We start from the raw sequence: 19,039 nt of genomic DNA on the forward strand, positions 1-19,039 counted from the left end.
AAATTGAAAGAAGTACAAATAAATCGCTGCTTCACCTGAAAGGAGTGTTTGGGGCTGGGATAGTGAGGAGAGAGGAGGTAAATGGACAGGTATTACACCTGCGATTGCATGGGAAGGGGATGAGGTGGTGGGGATAATGGAGTGGACCAGGGTGTCACGGAGGGAATGATCCCTTCGGAATGCTGACTGGGAAAATGCGTTTGGTAGTGGCATCATGCTGGACGTGGCGGAATGGCGGAGGATGATCCTTTGGATGTGGAGGCTGATGGGGTGAAAAGTGAGGACAAGGGGAACCCTGTTCTGGGAGGGAGGGGTGAGGGCAAAGGTGCGGGAAATGGGCCGGACACGGTTGAGGGCCCTGTCAACCACAGTGGGAGGGAATCCTCGTTTGAGGAAAAAGGAAGACATATCGGAAGCACTGTCATGGAAGGTTGCATCATCAGAGCAGATGCGTTGGAGATGGAGAAACTGGGAGAATGGAATGGAGTCCTTACAGGAGGCAGGGTGTGAAGAAGTGTAGTTGAGGTAGCTGTGGGAGTCGGTGGGCTTATAATGGATATTAGTAGACAGCCTATCCCCAGAGATGGAGACAGAGAAATCGAGGAAGGGAAGGGAAGTGTCGGAGATGGACCATGTGAAGGTGAGAGAAGGATGGAAATTGGAAGCAAAGTTGATAAAAATTTTCCAGTTTGGGGCGGGAGCAGGAAGTGGCACCGATACAGTCATCAATGTACTGGAAAAAGAGTTGGGGGAGGGGGCCTGAGTAGGACTGGAACAATGAATGTTGAACATATCCCACAAAAAGACAGGCATAACTGGGACCCATGTGGGTCCCCATAGTAACACCTTTTACTTGAAGAAATTGAGTGGAGTTGAAGAGAAGTTGTTCAATATGAGAACAAGTTCAGCCAGGCGGAGGAGGGTGGCGGTGGATGGGGATTGGTTGGGCCTCTGTTCAAGGAAGAAGTGGAGAGCCCTCAGACCGTCCTGGTGGGGGATGGAGGTGTAGAGAGACAATAGAGAAACACAGTTAGGAACACTGGCTACCACTTGGTTCACTCGTCTCTGAAAAGTGGCTGAGGCATCATCTAGCCTGTAAGAAGGATGCTTTCAGGGCCTTTTCCCAAACTGATGTTGTTTGAGTTTTCTGACAACTGTAAACATTTTTTATTTAAAGATGTCTTTCCATTAATCTTTACATTCCAAATGCCTTCTTGTGAGGTGTGGTGTTACTTCTGTAGGCTTCATTGCTTCCTGTGATAAAATTTGTAATTTGTGGCCATTCATCACTGCAATAAATGCAAATTCTGTATTTTTCTGTAGTGGTTTGACACAACTGAGTGTCTTGCTAGGCCATTTGAGAGGACAATTAAGAGTCAAATACATTGCTGTGAGGCTGGAGTTATATGTAGGCCAGACCAGGTAAGGACGGTAGATTTCCTTCCCTAAAGAACATGAGTGAACCAGATGGGTATTTACGAGAATCCAGTAGTTTCACAATTATCATAACTGAGACTAGGTTTTTACTCCAAATTTATTAAAGAATTGAATTTAAATTTCTCCAGCTGCCGTGGTGGGATTTGAACTCATGTTTCCAGAGCAAGAGTCCAGTCATCTGAATTACTTGCCTGGTAACATTACCGTTACGCTACCATCACCATGTAACTCTCTTCATATTTTCAGTTGTTAATTTGTTTCTTGCTATTGGTGTCAACACTGCTAATGGCTTCAGCTGAGGTACTTGCAATGGCAGTATGAGATTGTTTAAAATACTTTTCTATTTTTAAGTAATTTACTCTCGCTATCATTATTCATGAAGCGACTGAGCACTGTGAAGTCCTGGCCAAGAGCTTCCCATGGAAGGCTTATCTTTCTTCCCTTTACAGTTGACCAGATGCTATTGATGCCGCTTATTTTGCAGATCCCCAGTATCGTGGGGACCTTAGTTTGAGAACCACTGGTTCTGTGCAACCTGTTCTCACAATTTAACCCATAAGCATTGTTGAATGATATCCAGATGCATGATTTCTGCTGTTAATTCATGGCTTCATTACCTCAAAGCTTGTCTTCTGCAGTGCTCTAAATTCCCAGTCTCAACCCATCATAACCTCAACACATGCAAAACATTGCAGTCCATGTTCTCACCCATGCTCCCATCACCCACCTGTGCTCAGTCCCGTACTCCCATCTTCACCCAGACTCCGTCCCAGGCAAGTATCAGCTGATCAGAGTCAGCTTGGATTTGTGAAGAGCAAGTGCTGTCTGACTAATCTGGTTGAATTTTTGGAGGACGTCACTAGTTCATGGTAGATATGGGAGTGACTATGGATGTTCTCTATATGGACTTCCAGAGCCATTTAAGATTCCACACGAGCTTATTAGCAAAAAATAAACTTTGTGATAGGTTAGTATGTCCTTTGGAGGCAGGAAGTAGAGAGTGAGAATAGAGAGATCGTTCTCTGATTGAGGTAAGAAGTGGTAATCCCCAGGAATCTGTACTGGGGACTCAGCTTTTCATCATATTTATAAATGATTTGTGAAGGAATAGCGAGTTGTATATCTAAGTTTGCAAATGACACTAAGTTAGGAGGGATCGTAAGTAATGTAGATAGGAGCAGCAAGTTACAAAGGCAGGTGGATAAAGTGAGTGGGCAAAGCTGTAACAGATGGAATTCACAGTGCGGTGGCCATTTACACAGGGTCACCTCATGAGTAAATTTAACTTTTCCAAAAAAAACTTTGGAAACTAGTGATGAGACTCTGGGTTCTCAAGTTGACGCTAGACTTTGTCTCTGCTTCCTTTGCAGGACCAAAGAGAACGGGTTAGCTCATGACCCACTACAAGCAGAACACCTCAGTAAAAGGCCGTGCACACTCAACCGTGGGCAATGTTTCAGTCCCAGCAATGGGCTCAACCACCAACCCAATGGACTGCCACACCAGGCATCACCACAACCACAGCACTACCGGCTAGACGACATGGCACTGGCCCATCACTACAGAGACACTTACAGGCACCCAGAACACAGGGACCTCAGGGATCGTCACCAGCCTGCAGGTCAGTTCATTAATCTAATACCCACCAGTCGGTCAGTGACTACCCACACACCGACACCAGACTGTCGGTCAGTGACTGCCCACACTCCGACAACAGCCTGTCGGTCAGTGACTGCCCACACTCCGACGCCAGCCTGTCGGTCAGTGACTGCCCACACTCCGACGCCAGCCTGTCGGTCAGTGACTGCCCACACTCCGACGCCAGCCTGTCGGTCAGTGACTGCCCACACTCCGACGCCAGCCTGTCGGTCAGTGACTGCCCACACTCCGACGCCAGCCTGTCGGTCAGTGACTGCCCACGCTCCGACGCCAGCCTGTCGGTCAGTGACTGCCCACGCTCCGACGCCAGCCTGTCGGTCAGTGACTGCCCACGCTCCGACGCCAGCCTGTCGGTCAGTGACTGCCCACACTCCGACGCCAGCCTGTCGGTCAGTGACTGCCCACACTCCGACGCCAGCCTGTCGGTCAGTGACTGCCCACACTCCGACGCCAGCCTGTCGGTCAGTGACTGCCCACACTCCGACGCCAGCCTGTCGGTCAGTGACTGCCCACACTCCGACGCCAGCCTGTCGGTCAGTGACTGCCCACACTCCGACGCCAGCCTGTCGGTCAGTGACTGCCCACACTCCGACGCCAGCCTGTCGGTCAGTGACAGTCCACACTCCCCAACACCAGCCTGTCGGTCAGTGACTACCCACACTCCCCAACACCAGCCTGTCGGTCAGTGACTACCCACGCTCCGACACCAGCCTGTCGGTCAGTGACTGCCCACACTCCGAGACCAGACTGTTGGTCAGTGACTGCACACACTCCAACACCAACCTGCCGGTCAGTGACTGCCCACACTCCGTCACCAGCCTCTCAGTCGGTGACTGCCCACACTCCGACACCAGCCTGTCAGTCGGTGACTGCCCACACTCCGTCACCAGTCCCTCAGTCTGTTCTCTAGCCACCGACTCTAGCCCTCTTTGTGACCACTTATCAGGCTGAACCAAACTGTGCACAACGTCGATGCCCTATTTGACCCTGAGCTGTGCTTAGAACTCCTCTACATTACAAATTGGCCACACATTACAATACCAGTCTGTTGGTCACTAACTGCCCACATTCTGGTATCAGGCTAGATGTGGGTATAGACAGAATACCTGGAGTTACAGAATCTGAACTTTGTCTATGGTAGTTACCATGTCTGATCTCAGTTTGTGGTGTACCAGTCTGGGCTACGTTTTATGATCACGTGCTGATTTTGGTATTTTTTGTCATTCCAGCTCCAGGAATACACGGAACCCGACAGGAAGAAGTCATTGATCATCGCTTAACGGATAGGGAGTGGGCAGAGGAATGGAAGCACCTGGATAATGTAGGTTTGGGGAGTTGACACGTACTGTGGGGTTAAGGATCATGTGACAGCTTGTGGTGGGCATGCTGCACAATGAGCAGAAGCAGAGAGCTGGTTGTTTTAACTGCTTTTATTTTCCTCACCATCTCTCCTGAAGGAGCTGATTCAGGCTGAGAATGGTTTCATGGGCACTGGGTATGGTGTCATGGATGCTGGCTGACCTCTGGCACCTCACTCAAATGCTCCTTCTAAAGATATGAGCCTAGACCGTGACAATGAAGATGTTGCATCCGTAATCAACCCTGTTAATAACCAGCTGTACCTCACAACCTCTCTCAACCACTGCACTGTCTCTGATTTGTCAGACTGCTTGTCTGGGATCCAGTTATGCATGAGGCAATTTCTTACAAGCTAGAGAGGGTGCAGAAAAGATTCACAAGGATGTTGCCTGGTTTGGAGGGCTTGAGTTACAAAGAGAGATTGGATAGGCTGGGTCTGTTTTCCCTGGAGCGAAGGAAGCTGAGAGGGGACATGATAGAAGTATATAAAATTATGAGAGGCATAGACAGGGTAGATAGCCAGAGTCTATCCGTGAGGCGCAGGAGCATGTGGATAGCACATTTAGGGAGGTGGTTGGTCACACCACAGGTTAGGACTTACTTGGGAGCAGAACGGAGCGGCGGCTGGCGGACCTGCGTGGAAGCTGATCCGGAGTGGCGGCAGACTCCGTGTGTCTCAGCGCGCGCTGAGACTCGAAAAATAGGAAAAAAAACTTAGTGACATTACAGGAATTCTGCATGGTGATTGGTTGGGTAAGTAACAGCTGTTAGTGCATTTAAATTGCTTAAAAAAGGCGAAAGTTTTTTTTGAAAAAAAATCCTCAAGTGATAAGGTTGAGGTTCATGGAGAAGACTCGGAGGGCGGAGTTCCAGACCGGTAAGAATAAAAAACTTACCTCTGGTAAAAAAAAACTGAAAAGTGACGTCACAGGAAAGCTGTGACCTGATTGGCTGGTAGGGAATTTGTACTGAATTTGAAAATAAAACATTGATAAAAATTGATTAAAACACTAATTAACTAATTAATAAGTAGAGTAACTAAACCAGAGGGAGGAAATTACTGTATTTAGATAGCATTTAATATTTATAGTAGGAATCTAGCACCAGGGACCACATCGTTAATTATAACAATTTAGTAAGGATTTATTAAGTATTTCTTTTTATTTATTAAATAGTGCTAGAAATGTCAGTTAGAGGGGTGAAGTGCTTCACCTGTGAGATGTGGGAGGTCCGTGACGCTTCCAGCGTTCCGGACGACTACATCTGCAGGAAGTGTACCCAGTTGCAGCTCCTCACAGACCGCATGGATCGGTTGGAGCGGCAACTGGATGCACTTAGGAGCATGCAGGTGGCGGAAAGCGTCATAGACAGGAGTTTTAGAGAAGTGGTTACATCCAAGGTGCAGGCAGATAGATGGGTGACCGCTAGAAGGGGCAGACAGTCAGTGCAGGAATCCCCTGTGGCTATCCCCCTCTCTAACAAGTATACCGTTTTGGATACTGTTGGGGGGCATGGCCTATCAGGGGAAAACAGCAGCAGCCAGAGCAGTGGCACCACGGCTGGCACTGTTGTTCAGCAGGGAGGGACAAATCGCAGAAGAGCAATAGTTATAGGGGACTCTATTGTCAGGGGCACAGATAGGCGCTTCTGCGGACGTGAAAAAGACTCCAGGATGGTATGTTGCCTCCCTGGTGCCAGGGTCAAGGATGTCTCTGAACGGACAGGGGGCATTCTGAAGGGGGAGGGTGAACAGCCAGAGGTTGTGGTACACATCGGTACCAACGACATAGGCAGGAAGAGTGACGAGGTCCTGCAGGGGGAGTTTAGGGAGTTAGGTAGAAAGTTAAGAGACAGGACCTCAGGGTTGTAATCTCAGGATTACTCCCTGTGCCACGTGCCAGTGAGGCTAGAAATAGGAAGATAGTGCAGCTAAACACGTGGCTGAACAGCTGGTGTAGAAGGGAGGGTTTCAGATATCTGGACCATTGGGATCTCTTCAGGGACAGATGGGACCTGTACAAGAAGGATGGGTTGTATCTAAACTGGAGGAGCACAAATATCCTGGCTGCGAGGTTTGCTAGCATCACTCGGGAGGGTTTAAACTAGTGTGGCAGGGGGGTGGGAACCAGAGCAGTAGGACAGCAAGTGAAATAAATGAGGGGGAACTAGTAAATAAGGCCAGTAGGACTAAGAGGAAGAGCAGGGCAGGGAGATGTTGCGGAGCACAGCGGGACTGGTGGTCTGAAGTGCATTTGTTTCAATGCGAGAAGTATAACAGGTAAGGCAGATGAACTTAGAGCTTGGATTAGTACTTGGAACTATGATGTTGTTGCTATTACAGAGACTTGGTTGAGGGAAGGACAGGATTGGCAGCTAAATGTTCCAGGATTTAGAAGCTTCAGGCGGGATAGAGGGAGATGTAAAAGGGGTGGGGAGTTGCATTACTGGTTAAGGAGAATATCACAGCTGTACTGCGGGAGGACACCTCAGAGGGGTCATGCAGCGAGGCAATATGGGTGGAGCTCAGGAATAGGAAGGGTGCAGTCACGACGTTGGGGGTTTACTACAGGCCTCCCAGCGGGAGGTAGAGGAGCAGATATGTAGACAGATTTTGGAAAGATGTAAAGGTAACAGGGTTGTAGTGGTGGGTGATTTTAACTTCCCCTATATTGACTGGGACTCACTTAGTGCTAGGGGCTTTAATGGGGCAGAATTTGTAAGGAGCATCCAGGAAGGCATCTTGAAACAATACGTAGATAGTCCAACTAGGGATGGGGCCGTACTGGACCTGGTATTGCGGAATGAGCCCGGCCAGGTGGTCGAAGTTTCAGTAGGGGAGCATTTCGGGAACAGTGACCATAATTCCATAAGTTTTAAGATACTTGTGGATAAGGATAAGAGTAGTCCTCGGGTGAAGGTGCTAAATTGGGGGAAGGCTAATTATAACAATATTAGGCAGGAACTGAAGAATTTAGATTGGGGGCGGCTGTTTGAGGGTAAATCAACATCTGACATGTGGGAGTCTTTCAAACGCCAGCTGATTAGAATCCAGGACCAGCATGTTCCTGTGAGGAAGAAGGATAAGTTTGGCAAGTTTCGGGAATCTTGGATATCGCGGGATATTGTGAGACCCGTCAAAAAGAAAAAGGAAGCATTCGTAAGGGCTGGAAGGCTAGGAACAGACGAATCCCTTGAGGAATATAAAGACAGTAGGAAGGAACTTAAGCAAGGAGTTAGGAGGGCTAAAAGGGGTCATGAAAAGTCATTGGTAAACAGGATTAAGGAAAATCCCAGGGCTTTTTATACGTATATAAAGAACAAGAGGGTAACCAGGGAAAGGGTTGGCCCACTCAAGGACAGAGAAGGGAATCTATGTGTGGAGCCAGAGGAAATGGGCGAGGTATTAAATGAGTACTTTGCATCAGTATTCACCAAGGAGAAGGACTTGGTGGATGATGAGCTAGGGAAGTCTCAGTCATCTCATTATCAAAAAGGAGAAGGTGTTGGGTGTCTTGCAAAGCATTAAGGTAGATAAGTCCCCAGGGCCTGATGGGATCTACCCCAGAATACTGAGGGAGGCAAGGGAGGAAATTGCTGGGGCCTTGACAGAAATCTTTGCATCCTCATTGGCCACAGTTGAGGTCCCAGAGGACTGGAGAATAGCCAATGTTGTTCCTTTGTTTAAGAAGGGTAGCAAGGATAATCCAGGAAATTATAGGCCGGTGAGCCTTAAGTCAGTGGTAGGGAAATTATTAGAGAGGATTCTTCGAGACAGTATTTACTCCTATTTGGAAACAAATGGACTTATTAGCAAGAGGCAGCATGGTTTTGTGAAGGGGAGGTTGTGTCTCACTAATTTGATTGAGTTTTTTGAGGAAGTGACTAAGATGATTGATGAAGGAAGGGCAGTGGATGTTATCTGTATGGACTTCAGTAAAGCCTTTGACAAGGTCCCTCATGGCAAACTGGTACAAAAGGTGAAGTCACACGGGATCAGAGGTGAGCTGGCAAGAGCCGTTGTTGTTGATCTTTATGTCGTCATTGTCAACAGGAGTAGTGCCGGAGGACTGGAGGATAGCACATGTTGTCCCCTTGTTCAAGAAGGGGAGTAGAGACAGCCCTGGTAATTATAGACCTGTGAGCCTTACTTCGGTTGTGGGTAAAATGTTGGAAAGGGTTACAAGAGATAGGATTTATAATCATCTTGAAAAGAATAAGTTCATTTGCGATAGTCAGCACGGTTTTGTGAAAGGTAGGTCGTGCCTCACAAACCTTATTGAGTTTTTCGAGAAGGTGACCAAACAGGTGGATGAGGGTAAAGCCGTGGATGTGGTGTATATGGATTTCAGTAAGGCGTTTGATAAGGTTCCCCACGGTAGGCTATTGCAGAAAATACGGAAGTATGGGGTTGAAGGTGATTTAGAGCTTTGGATCAGAAATTGGCTAGCTGAAAGAAGACAGAGGGTGGTGGTTGATGGCAAATGTTCATCCTGGAGTTTAGTTACTAGTGGTGTACCGCAAGGTTCTGTTTTGGGGCCACTGCTGTTTGTCATTTTTATAAATGACCTGGATGAGGGTGTAGAAGGGTGGGTTAGTAAATTTGCGGATGACACGAAGGTCGGTGGAGTTGTGGATAGTGTCGAAGGGTGTTGTAGGGTACAGAGGGACATAGATAGGCTGCAGAGCTGGGCTGAGAGATGGCAAATGGAGTTTAATGCGGAGAAGTGTGAGGTGATTCACTTTGGAAGGAGTAACAGCAATGCAGAGTACTGGGCTAATGGGAAGATTCTTGGTAGTGTAGATGAGCAGAGAGATCTTGGTGTCCAGGTACATAAATCCCTGAAAGTTGCTACCCAGGTTAATAGGGCTGTTAAGAAGGGATATGGTGTGTTAGCTTTTATTAGTAGGGGGATCGAGTTTCGGAGCCACGAGGTCATGATGCAGCTGTACAAAACTCTGGTGAGGTCGCACCTTGAGTATTGCGTGCAGTTCTGGTCACCGCATTATAGGAAGGATGTGGAAGCTTTGGAAAGGGTGCAGAGGAGATTTACTAGGATGTTGCCTGGTATGGAAGGAAGGTCTTACGAGGAAAGGCTGAGGGACTTGGGGTTGTTTTCGTTAGAGAGAAGGAGGAGGAGAGGTGACTTAATAGAGACATACAAGATAATCAGAGGGTTAGATAGGGTGGATAGTGAGAGTCTTTTTCCTCGGATGATGATGGCAAACACGAGGGGACATAGCTTTAAGTTGAGGGGTGAAAGATATAGGACAGATGTCAGAGGTAGTTTCTTTACGCAGAGAGTAGTAGGGGCGTGGAACGCCCTGCCTGCAACAGTAGTAGACTCGCCAACTTTAAGGGCATTTAAGTGGTCATTGGATAGACATATGGATGAAAATGGAATAGTGTAGGTCAGATGGTCGGCGCAACATCGAGGGCCGAAGGGCCTGTACTGCGCTGTAATGTTCTAATCTAATCTAATAATGGATACAGAACTGGCTCGGTCATAGAAGACAGAGAGGGTAGCAGTGGAAGGGTGCTTTTCTGAATGGAGGGCTGTGGCTAGTGGTGTTCCGCAGGGATCAGTGCTGGGACCTTTGCTCTTTGTAGTATATATAAATGATTTGGAGGAAAATGTAGCTGGTTTGATTAGTAAGTTTGCGGACGACACAAAGGTTGGTGGAGTTGCGGATAGTGATGAGGATTGTCAGAGGATACAGCAGGATATAGATCGGTTGGAAACTTGGGCGGAGAAATGGCAAATGGAGTTTAATCCAGACAAATGTGAGGTAATGCATTTTGGAAGATCTAATGCAGGTGGGAAGTATACAGTAAATGACAGAACCCTTAGGAGTATTGACAGGCAGAGAGATCTGGGCGTACAGGTCCACAGGTCACTGAAAGTGGCAACGCAGGTGGATAAGGTAGTCAAGAAGGCATACGGCATGCTTGCCTTCATCGTTCGGGGCATAGAGTATAAAAATTGGCAAGTCTTGCTGCAGCTGTACAGAACTTTAGTTAGGTCACACTTAGAATATTGCGTGCAATTCTGGTCGCCACACTACCAGAAGGACGTGGAGGCTTTGGAGAGGGTACAGAAGAGGTTTACCAGGATGTTGCCTGGTCTGTAGGGCATTAGCTATGAGGAGAGGTTGGATAAACTCGGATTGTTTTCACTGGAACGACGGAGGTGGAGGGGCGACATGATAGAGGTTTACAAAGTTATAAGCGGCATGGACAGAGTGGATAGTCAGAAGCTTTTTCCCAGGGTGGAAGAGTCAGTTACTAGGGGACATAGGTTTAAGGTGACAGGGGCAAAGTTTAGAGGGGATGTGCGAGGCAAGTTCTTTACACAGAGGGTGGTGAGTGCCTGGAACTTGCTGCCGGGGGAGGTGGTGGAAGCAGGTACCCTAGAGACGTTTAAGAGGCATCTTGACAAATTCATGAATAGGATGGGAATAGAGGGATACGGTCCCCGGAAGTGCAGAAGGTTTTAGTTTAGGCAGGCATCAAGATCGTCGTAGGCTTGGAGGGCCGAATGGCCTGTTCCTGTGCTGTACTGTTCTTTGTTCTTTGATAAGGTGAGTAGTACGACTTAAATTAGAGTAATTTATGAAGGACTTTCAATTGTTCTGGGTAGTGTTTGGAGTAGAACAAGACCTCTAGTGTAATTAGTACTTTTGACAGGGAGTAACTAAATTGATCTAAAGGTAAGTCATGGCAGGAGAGCTCAGCCCGGTGGTCTGCTCCTCCTGCGCTTTGTTGGAAATCAGGATGCTTCCAGTGTCCCTGATGACCATGTGTGTAGGAAGTGTATCCATCTGCATCTACTGACTACCCGCATTATGGAGCTAGAACTGCGGGTGTATTCACTGTGGAGCATCCGCGATGCTGAGGACGTCGTGGATAGCATGTTTAGTGAGGTGGTCACACTGCAGGTAATTGCAGTATAGGCAGAAAAGGGATGGGTGACCACCTGATGGAGTAGTAGGTGCAGGCAGGTAGTGCAGGAGTGCCCTGTGGCCATCCCCTCTCAAACAGATATACCGCTTTTGATACTGTTGGGGGGGATGAACTCCCAGGGGAAAGCAGCAACAGCCAGGTCCATGGCACCAAGGATGGCTCTGCTGCACAGCAGGGGAGAAAAAGAAGAGGAAGAGCTATAGTGATAGGGGATTCTATCGTAAGGGGTACATATAGGCGTTTCTGTGGCCGCAAACGTGACTCCAGGATGGTATGTTGCCTCCCTGCTGCTAGGGTCAAGGATGTCACAGAGCGGCTGCATGACATTCTGAAGGGGGAGGGTGAGCAGCCAGAGGTCGTGGTCCATATTGGTACCAATGACATAGGTAGAAAAAGGGATGAGGTCCTGCAACAAGAATTTAGGGAGCTAGGTAGCAGATTAAAAAGCAGGACCTCGAAGGTTGTAATCTCTGGATTACTCCTGGTGCCACGTGGTAGTGAGTTTAGAAATAGGAGGATAGAGCAGATGAATGCATGGCTGAGGAGATGGTGCAAGAGGGAGGGCTTTAGTTTCCTGGATCACTGGGTCTGTTTCTGGCAAAGGTGGGACCTGTTGGACGGGTTGCACCTGAACCGGAATGGGACAAGCATCCTTGCTGGGAGATTTGCTAGTCCTGTTGGGGGGGGGTTAAACTAATTTGTCAGGGGGATGGGATACAGAGTGGAGGTACAGCAGGAGGTAATATAGAATAGAAAGTGAGTCTGCCTGGAAGGCAGCGCAAATATAGACCTGGTAAGGCACAAGGGAAAAATGCAAGGTTGGATTGCATCAAGATCGGTGCAGGCTTGGAGGGCCGAATGGCCTGTTCCTGTGCTGTACTGTTCTTTGTTCTTTGTTCTTATTTCCATGCAAGGAGTCTTACTAGTAAGGCAGATGAATTGAGGGTGTTGATTAGCACATGGGATTATGATATTATTGCTATCACAGAGACATGGTTGAGGGAGGGGCAGGACTGGCAACTTAATATTCCAGGATATAGCATCTTCAGGCGCGACAGGGGAGGGGATAAAAGAGGAGGTGGCATTGCACTGTTGATCAAGGAGTCAATTACTGCAGTAAGGAGGGATGACATCTTAGAAGGTTCCTCAAATTAGGCCATTTAGGTAGAACTTAAAAACAAAAAGGGGGCAATCACTTGGCTGGGAGTGTACTACAGGCCTCCAAACAGTCAGGAAGAGATAGAGGAGCAGATATGTAGGCAAATCTCTGAGAAGTGTAAAAATAATAGGGTAATAATAGTAGGTGATTTCAACTTCCCCAATAGTAACTGGGATAATCTTAGTGCAAAAGGCTTAAAAGGGGCAGAATTCTTAAAATGCATCCAGGAGAGCTTTTGAGCCAGTATGTAGAAAGTCCTGTTAACGTTTCGGGTCAGAGACCCTTCTTCGGTTCTGACCAGAAACGTTAACTCTGCTTCTCTTTCCACAGATGCTGCCAGACCTGCTGAGTGGTTCCAGTATTTCTTGTTTTTATTTCAGATTTCCAGCATCTGTAGTATTTTGCTTTTATATTATTATGTAGAAAGTCCTACAAGGGAAGGGGCAGTACTGGACCTAATCCTAGGGAATGAAGCCAGTCAAGTGTTAGACGTGTCAGTGGGGGAGCATTTCGGGGATAGTGACCATAACTCTGTAAGATTTAAGGTAGATATGGAAAAGGACAAAGATGGACCAGAAATAAAGGTACTGAATTGGGGGAAGGCCGATTTCAATTTGATAAACAGGATCTGGCCAAAGTGGACTGGGAGCAGCTACTTGTAGGAAAGTCTACATCACATCAGTGGGAGGCATTCAAAGAGGAAATAGTGTGAGAATTCAGAGCCAACATGTTCCCGTTAAGGTGAAGGGTAGGACTAACGGGCCCAGGGAACCCTGGATGACAAGGGATATAGAGGATTGGATCAGGAAAAAAAAGGAGGCTTACAGCAGATACCAAGCGCTGAAAACAGCGGAGGCGCTAGAGGAGTATAGAAAGTGTAGGGTGGCACTTAAAGTAATTAGGAGAGCGAAGAGAGGACATGAAAAAAAAACTGGCGGGCAAGATAAAGGAAAATCCCAAGGTGTTTTATGAGTATATTCAGGGTAAGAGGATAACCAGGGAAAGAGTAAGGCCCATTAGGGACCAAAGTGGCAATCAGTGTGTGGAGCCAGAGGATATAGGTGAGGTTTTAAATGATTACTTTTCATCGCTGTTCACTATGGAGAAGGCCGATATAGGTGTAGAGATCAGGGAGAGGGATTGTGATATATTTGAACAAATTAGCATTTAAAGGGAGGAAATATTAACTGTTTTAGCGGGTTTAAAAGTGGATAAATCCCCAGGCCCAGATGAGATGCATCCCAGGCTGTTATGTGAGGCAAGGGAGGAGATAGCAGGGGCTTTGACACAAATTTTGAAATCCTCTCTGGCCACAGGAGAGGTATCAGAGGACTGGAAGACAGTGAATTTGGTGCCATTATTCAAGAAGGGTAGCAGGGATAAACCAGGTAATTACAGTCCGGTGAGTCTAACATCAGTGGTTGGGAAAATATTGGAAAAAATTCTGAGGGACAGGATTAATCTCCACTTGGAGAAGCAGGGATTAATCAGTGATAGTCAGCATGGCTTTGTCAGGGGGAGATCGTGTCTAACAAACTTGATTGAATTTCTCGAGGAGGTGACGAGATGTGTCGATGAGGGTAAAGCAGTAGATGTATTATACATGGATTTCAGTAAGGCTTTTGATAAGGTCCCACATGGGAGATTAGTTAAGAAAGTCAGAGCCCATGGGATCCAGGGCAATTTGGCAAATTGGATCCAAAATTGGCTCAGTGGCAGGAGGCAGAGGGTGATGGTCGAGGGCTGATTTTGCGATTGGAAGCCTGTGACCAGTGGTGTACCACAGGGATCGGTGCTGTGACCCTTGCTGTTTGTAGTGTACATTAATGATTTAGACGTGAATATAGGAGGTATGATCAGTAAGTTCGCAGATGACACGAAAATTGGTGGTGTTGTAAATATTGAGGAGGAAATCCTTAGATTACAGGGAGATACGGATTGGTTGCTAAGATGGGCGGAGCTGTGGAAAATGGAATTTAATCCTGAAAAGTGTGAGGTAATACATTTTGGGAGGACTAACAAGGCAAGGGAATATACAATGGGTGATAGGACCCTAGGAAGTACCGAAGGTTAGAAGGACCTTGGTGTACATGTCCATAGATCACTGAAGGCAGCAGCACAGGTAGATAAGGTGGATAGGAAGGCATATGGGATACTTGCCTTTATTAGCCGAGGCATAGAATATAAGAGCAGGGAGGTTATGATGGAGCTATATAAAATGCTAGTTAGGCCACAGCTGGAGTACTGTGTACAGTTCTGATCACCACACTGTAGGAAGGATGTGATTGCACTGGAGAGAGTGCAGAGGAGATTCACCAGGATGTTGCCTGGGCTGGAGCATTTCAGCTATTAAGAGAGACTGAAAAGGCTAGGGTTGTTTTCCTTAGAGCAGAGAAGGCAGAGGGGGGACATGTTTGAGATGTACAAGATTATGAGGGGCATTGATAGGTTAGATAGGAAGAAACTTTTTCCCTTAGCGGAGGTGTCAATAACCAGGGGGCATAGATTTAGGGTAAGGGGCAGGAGGTTTAGAGGGGATTTGAGGAATCTGGAACGCACTGCCTGAAGATGTGGTAGAGGCAGAAACCCTCACAACATTTAAGAAGTATTTAGATGAGCACTTGAAATGCCATAGCATACAGGCTACGGGCCAAGTGCAGGAATATGGGATTAGAATAGTTGGGTGCTGTATGGCCAACACAGACACGATGGGCCAAAGGGCCTGTTTCTTGCTGTATAACTCTATGACTCGATGACTCTATGTTCGGAGCATGCAGGCAGATAGGGAATTGGTGACCACCAGGCAGTCTAAGAACCAGGCAGGTAGTGCAGGAGTTGCCTGATATGATCTCACTCGCTATTTGGTTCTCCGTTTTGGATACTGATGAGGGTGATGGTTCCTCAGAGGAGTGCAGTCAGAGCCAACTTTGTGGCACCACAGTTGGCTCAGCTGCACAGGAGAGGAGGAAGCGGAGTGGAAGAGCTGTAGTGATAGGGGATTCGTTAGTTAGGGGAACAGACAGGCATTTCTGCAGCAGTAAACATGACTCCAGGATGGTGTGTTGTCGCCCTGGTGTCAAGGTCAAGGATGTCACGGAGAGGCTGCAGGACATTCTTCTGGGGGAGGGTAAACAGCCAGAGGTCGTGGTCCATATTGGTACCAATGACATTGGTAGGAAGAGGGAGAGGTCCTGAAAGCAGATTTTATGGAGCTAGGAAGGGGATTAAAAAGCAGGACCTCAAAAGCAGTACTCTCAGGATTACTCCCAGTCCCACGTGCAAGTGAGCATAAGAATAGAAGAATTGAGCGATTGAACACGTGGCTGGAGAACTGGTGTAGGAGGGAGGGCATCAGATTTCTGACATATTGGGACTGGTTCTGGGGCAGGTGGGACCTGTACAAGATGGACGGATTGCATCTTAGCAGGACTGGGTTGATTATGCTAACAGGGAGATTTGCTAGTGCTGTTGGGGAGGGTTTAAACTAAATTGTCAGGGAGATGGGAACCTGAGAGGGAGCTCAAATTGGAGGGAAGCAAAACTGGTAACTTGTCAGGGGTGTGGGAACCAGGAACAAGTATCAGAGAGGAATACCAAGGAGCACAGAATACCGGGGGAGATAGATAGCACTCGAGTAGGGAATATTACGTAATTAGGTGGGGTCAGAGTAATGGAGAAAGTAATAAAGTCTGAACCAGGGTTAATGTGCATGTATGTGAATGCACAAAGTGTGGTTAATAAGATGGTGAGGTACAAGCGCAGATTGCCCTGTGGAAATACGGTGTTGCGGCTATAACAGAGACCTGGCTCAAAGAAGGTCAGGACTAGGTGTTAAATATTCCTGGATACAAGGTGTTCCGGAAAGATAGGAAAGGGAAAAAAGGGGGAGGAGTGGCAGTATTGATTAAGGAGAGCATTGCAGTGCTGGAGAAAAAGGATGTCACAGAGGGGTCGAGGACAGAATCAATTTGGCTAGACAGTATGTTTCTAGTCCAATGAGAAAGGAGGCACTGCTAGACCTGGTTCTTGGGAATGAGGTGGACAAGTGGATCAAGTATCAGTAGGAGAGCATTTAGGGGATAGTGATCATTGTATCATAAGGTTTAGGCTGACTACAGAAAAGAACATAGAGCAATCCAGGGTAAGATTAATTAACTGGGGAAAGGCCAAGTTCAATGGGGTAAGAATGGAGCTGGGGCGAATAAATTGGAGTTAAAAGCTGGCAGGAAAACCAGTAGCTGAACAATGGGCTACCTTCAAAGAGGAGCTAGTTCGGGCACAGTCAAGGTATGTTCCCTCGAAGGGGAAAAGTAGAGCAAACAACTCCAGAGCTCCCTAGATGACAAAAGATGTGGAGATTAATTTAAAGAAGAAAAACAAAAGAAATACAAGAAATAGGAGCAGAAATAGACCATATGGCCCATCGAGACTGCTTTCCATTTGTCAGATGCCAGGTAGAAAATACGATTAAGAACCAGGCTGAATATAGAAGGTCCAGAGGGGAAGTGAAGAAGCAAAGAGAGAGCATGAAAAGAGACTGGCAACTAGCAATAACGGAAATCCCAAAGTTTTCTATAGGCATATAAATAGTAAAAGGATGGTAAAAGGAGGAGTGGGGTTGATTAGGGACCAGAAAGTGGATTTACACATGGAAGCAGAGGGCATAGCTGAGGTATTAAATGAATACTTTGCATCTGTCTTTACCAAGGAAGAAAATGCAACCCAGGCAATGTTGAAAGAGGAGATAAGTCAGACACTAGAGGGGTTTAAATTTGATAAAGAGAAAGTATTAGATAGGCTCTCTGAACTTAAAGTGGATAAAGCACCAGGGCCAGATGAGATGCATCCAAGGATACTGAGGGAAGTGAAGGTGGAAATAGCAAAGGCACTGAACATAGTTTTTCAGTCTTCCATAGACTCTGGGGTTGTGCCAGAGAACTGGAGAATTGCAAATGTTATACCCTTGTTCAAAAAAGGGTGTACAGATAAGTCCAGCAACTACAGACCAGTCAGTTTAACTTCGGTGGTGGGAAAACTTCTAGAAAAAATAATTTGGGACAAAATCAATAGTCACGTGGTCAAAAGTGGGTTAATTAAGGAAAGCCAGCATGGATTTCTTAAGGGAAAATCATGTTTAACTAACTTGCTGAAGTTTTTTGAGGATGTAACAGAGTGTGGATGAGAACAATGCGATTGATGTGCTGTACGTGGACTTTCAAAAGGCGTTTGATACTGTGCCACACAAGAGACTTGTGAGCAAAGATATAGCTCGTGGAATACAAGGGACAGTAGCAACATGGATACAAAATTGGCTAAGTGACAGGAAACAAAGAGTAACATAGAAACATAGAAAATAGGAGCAGGAGTAGGCCATTCGGCCCTTCGAGCCTGCTCCACCATTCATTATGATCATGGCCGATCATCCAACTCAGTAACCAGTTCCCGCTTTCCCCCCATATTCTTTGATCCCTTTCACCACAAGAGCTATATCTAACTCCTTCTTGAAAACATACAATGTTTTGGCCTCAACTGCTTTCTGTGGCAGCGAATTCCACAGGCTCACCACTCTCTGGGTGAAGAAATTTCTCCTCATCTCAATCCTGAAAGGTTTACCCTGTATCCTTAGACTACGACCCCTGGTTCTGGACTGCCCCACCATCGGGAACATCCTTCCTGCATCTATCCTGTCAAGTCCTGTTAGAATTTTATAGGTTTCTATGAGATCCCCCTCACTCTTCTGAACTCCAGCGAATATAATTCCAGCCGACTCAATCTCTCCTCATACGTCCGTCCCGCCATCCCAGGAATCAGTCTGGTAAACCTTCGCTGCATTCCCTCCATAGCAAGAACATCCTTCGTCAGATAAGGAGACCAAAACTCCACACAATATTCCAGGTGTGGCCTCACCAAGGCCCTGTATGATTGCAGCAAGACATCCCTGCTCCTGTACTTCAGTCCTCTGGCTATGAAGGCCTACATATCATTTGCCTTTTTTACCACCTGTTGCACCTGCATGCTTACCTTCAACGACTGGTGTACGAGAACACCCAGGTCTCGTTGCTTATTCCCCTCTCTGAGTTTATAGCCATTCAGATAATAATCTGCCTTCCTATTTTTGCTACCAAAGTGGATAACCTCACATTTATCCACATTATACTGCATCTGCCATGCATTTGCCCACTCACTCAACCTGTCCAAATCACCCTGAAGCCTCTCTGCATCCTCCTCACAACTTACCCTCCCACCCAGTTTTGTGTGTTCTGCAAATTTGGAGATATTACATTTAGTTCCCTCATCTAAATCATTCATATATATTGTGAATAGCTGGGGTCCGAGCACCGATCCCTGCGGTACCCCACTAGTCACTGCCTGCCATTCGGAAAAAGACCCGTTTATTCCTACTCTTTGTTTCCTGTCTGCCAACCAATTTTCTATCCATCGCAATACACTATCCCCAATCCCAT

At 46.9% G+C, this 19,039-nt stretch overlaps 1 protein-coding gene across 24 annotated transcripts in view; it reads left to right on the plus strand.

Annotated features, from left to right (window-relative positions):
- cbfa2t3 (CBFA2/RUNX1 partner transcriptional co-repressor 3) overlaps positions 1–19,039 on the plus strand; it is a 194,863-nt gene that overhangs the window by 104,318 nt on the left and 71,506 nt on the right. For all 24 annotated transcript variants that reach the window (XM_068048969.1, XM_068048964.1, XM_068048966.1 and 21 more), the window contains 2 exons: positions 2,808–3,058; positions 4,326–4,417. In XM_068048969.1, coding sequence (XP_067905070.1) covers positions 2,808–3,058; positions 4,326–4,417 — 343 coding nt within the window. The remainder of the gene's footprint in view (positions 1–2,807; positions 3,059–4,325; positions 4,418–19,039) is intronic.

This window comes from Heterodontus francisci, chromosome 17, assembly GCF_036365525.1.
Source record: "Heterodontus francisci isolate sHetFra1 chromosome 17, sHetFra1.hap1, whole genome shotgun sequence".
Lineage (NCBI taxonomy): Eukaryota > Metazoa > Chordata > Chondrichthyes > Heterodontiformes > Heterodontidae > Heterodontus > Heterodontus francisci.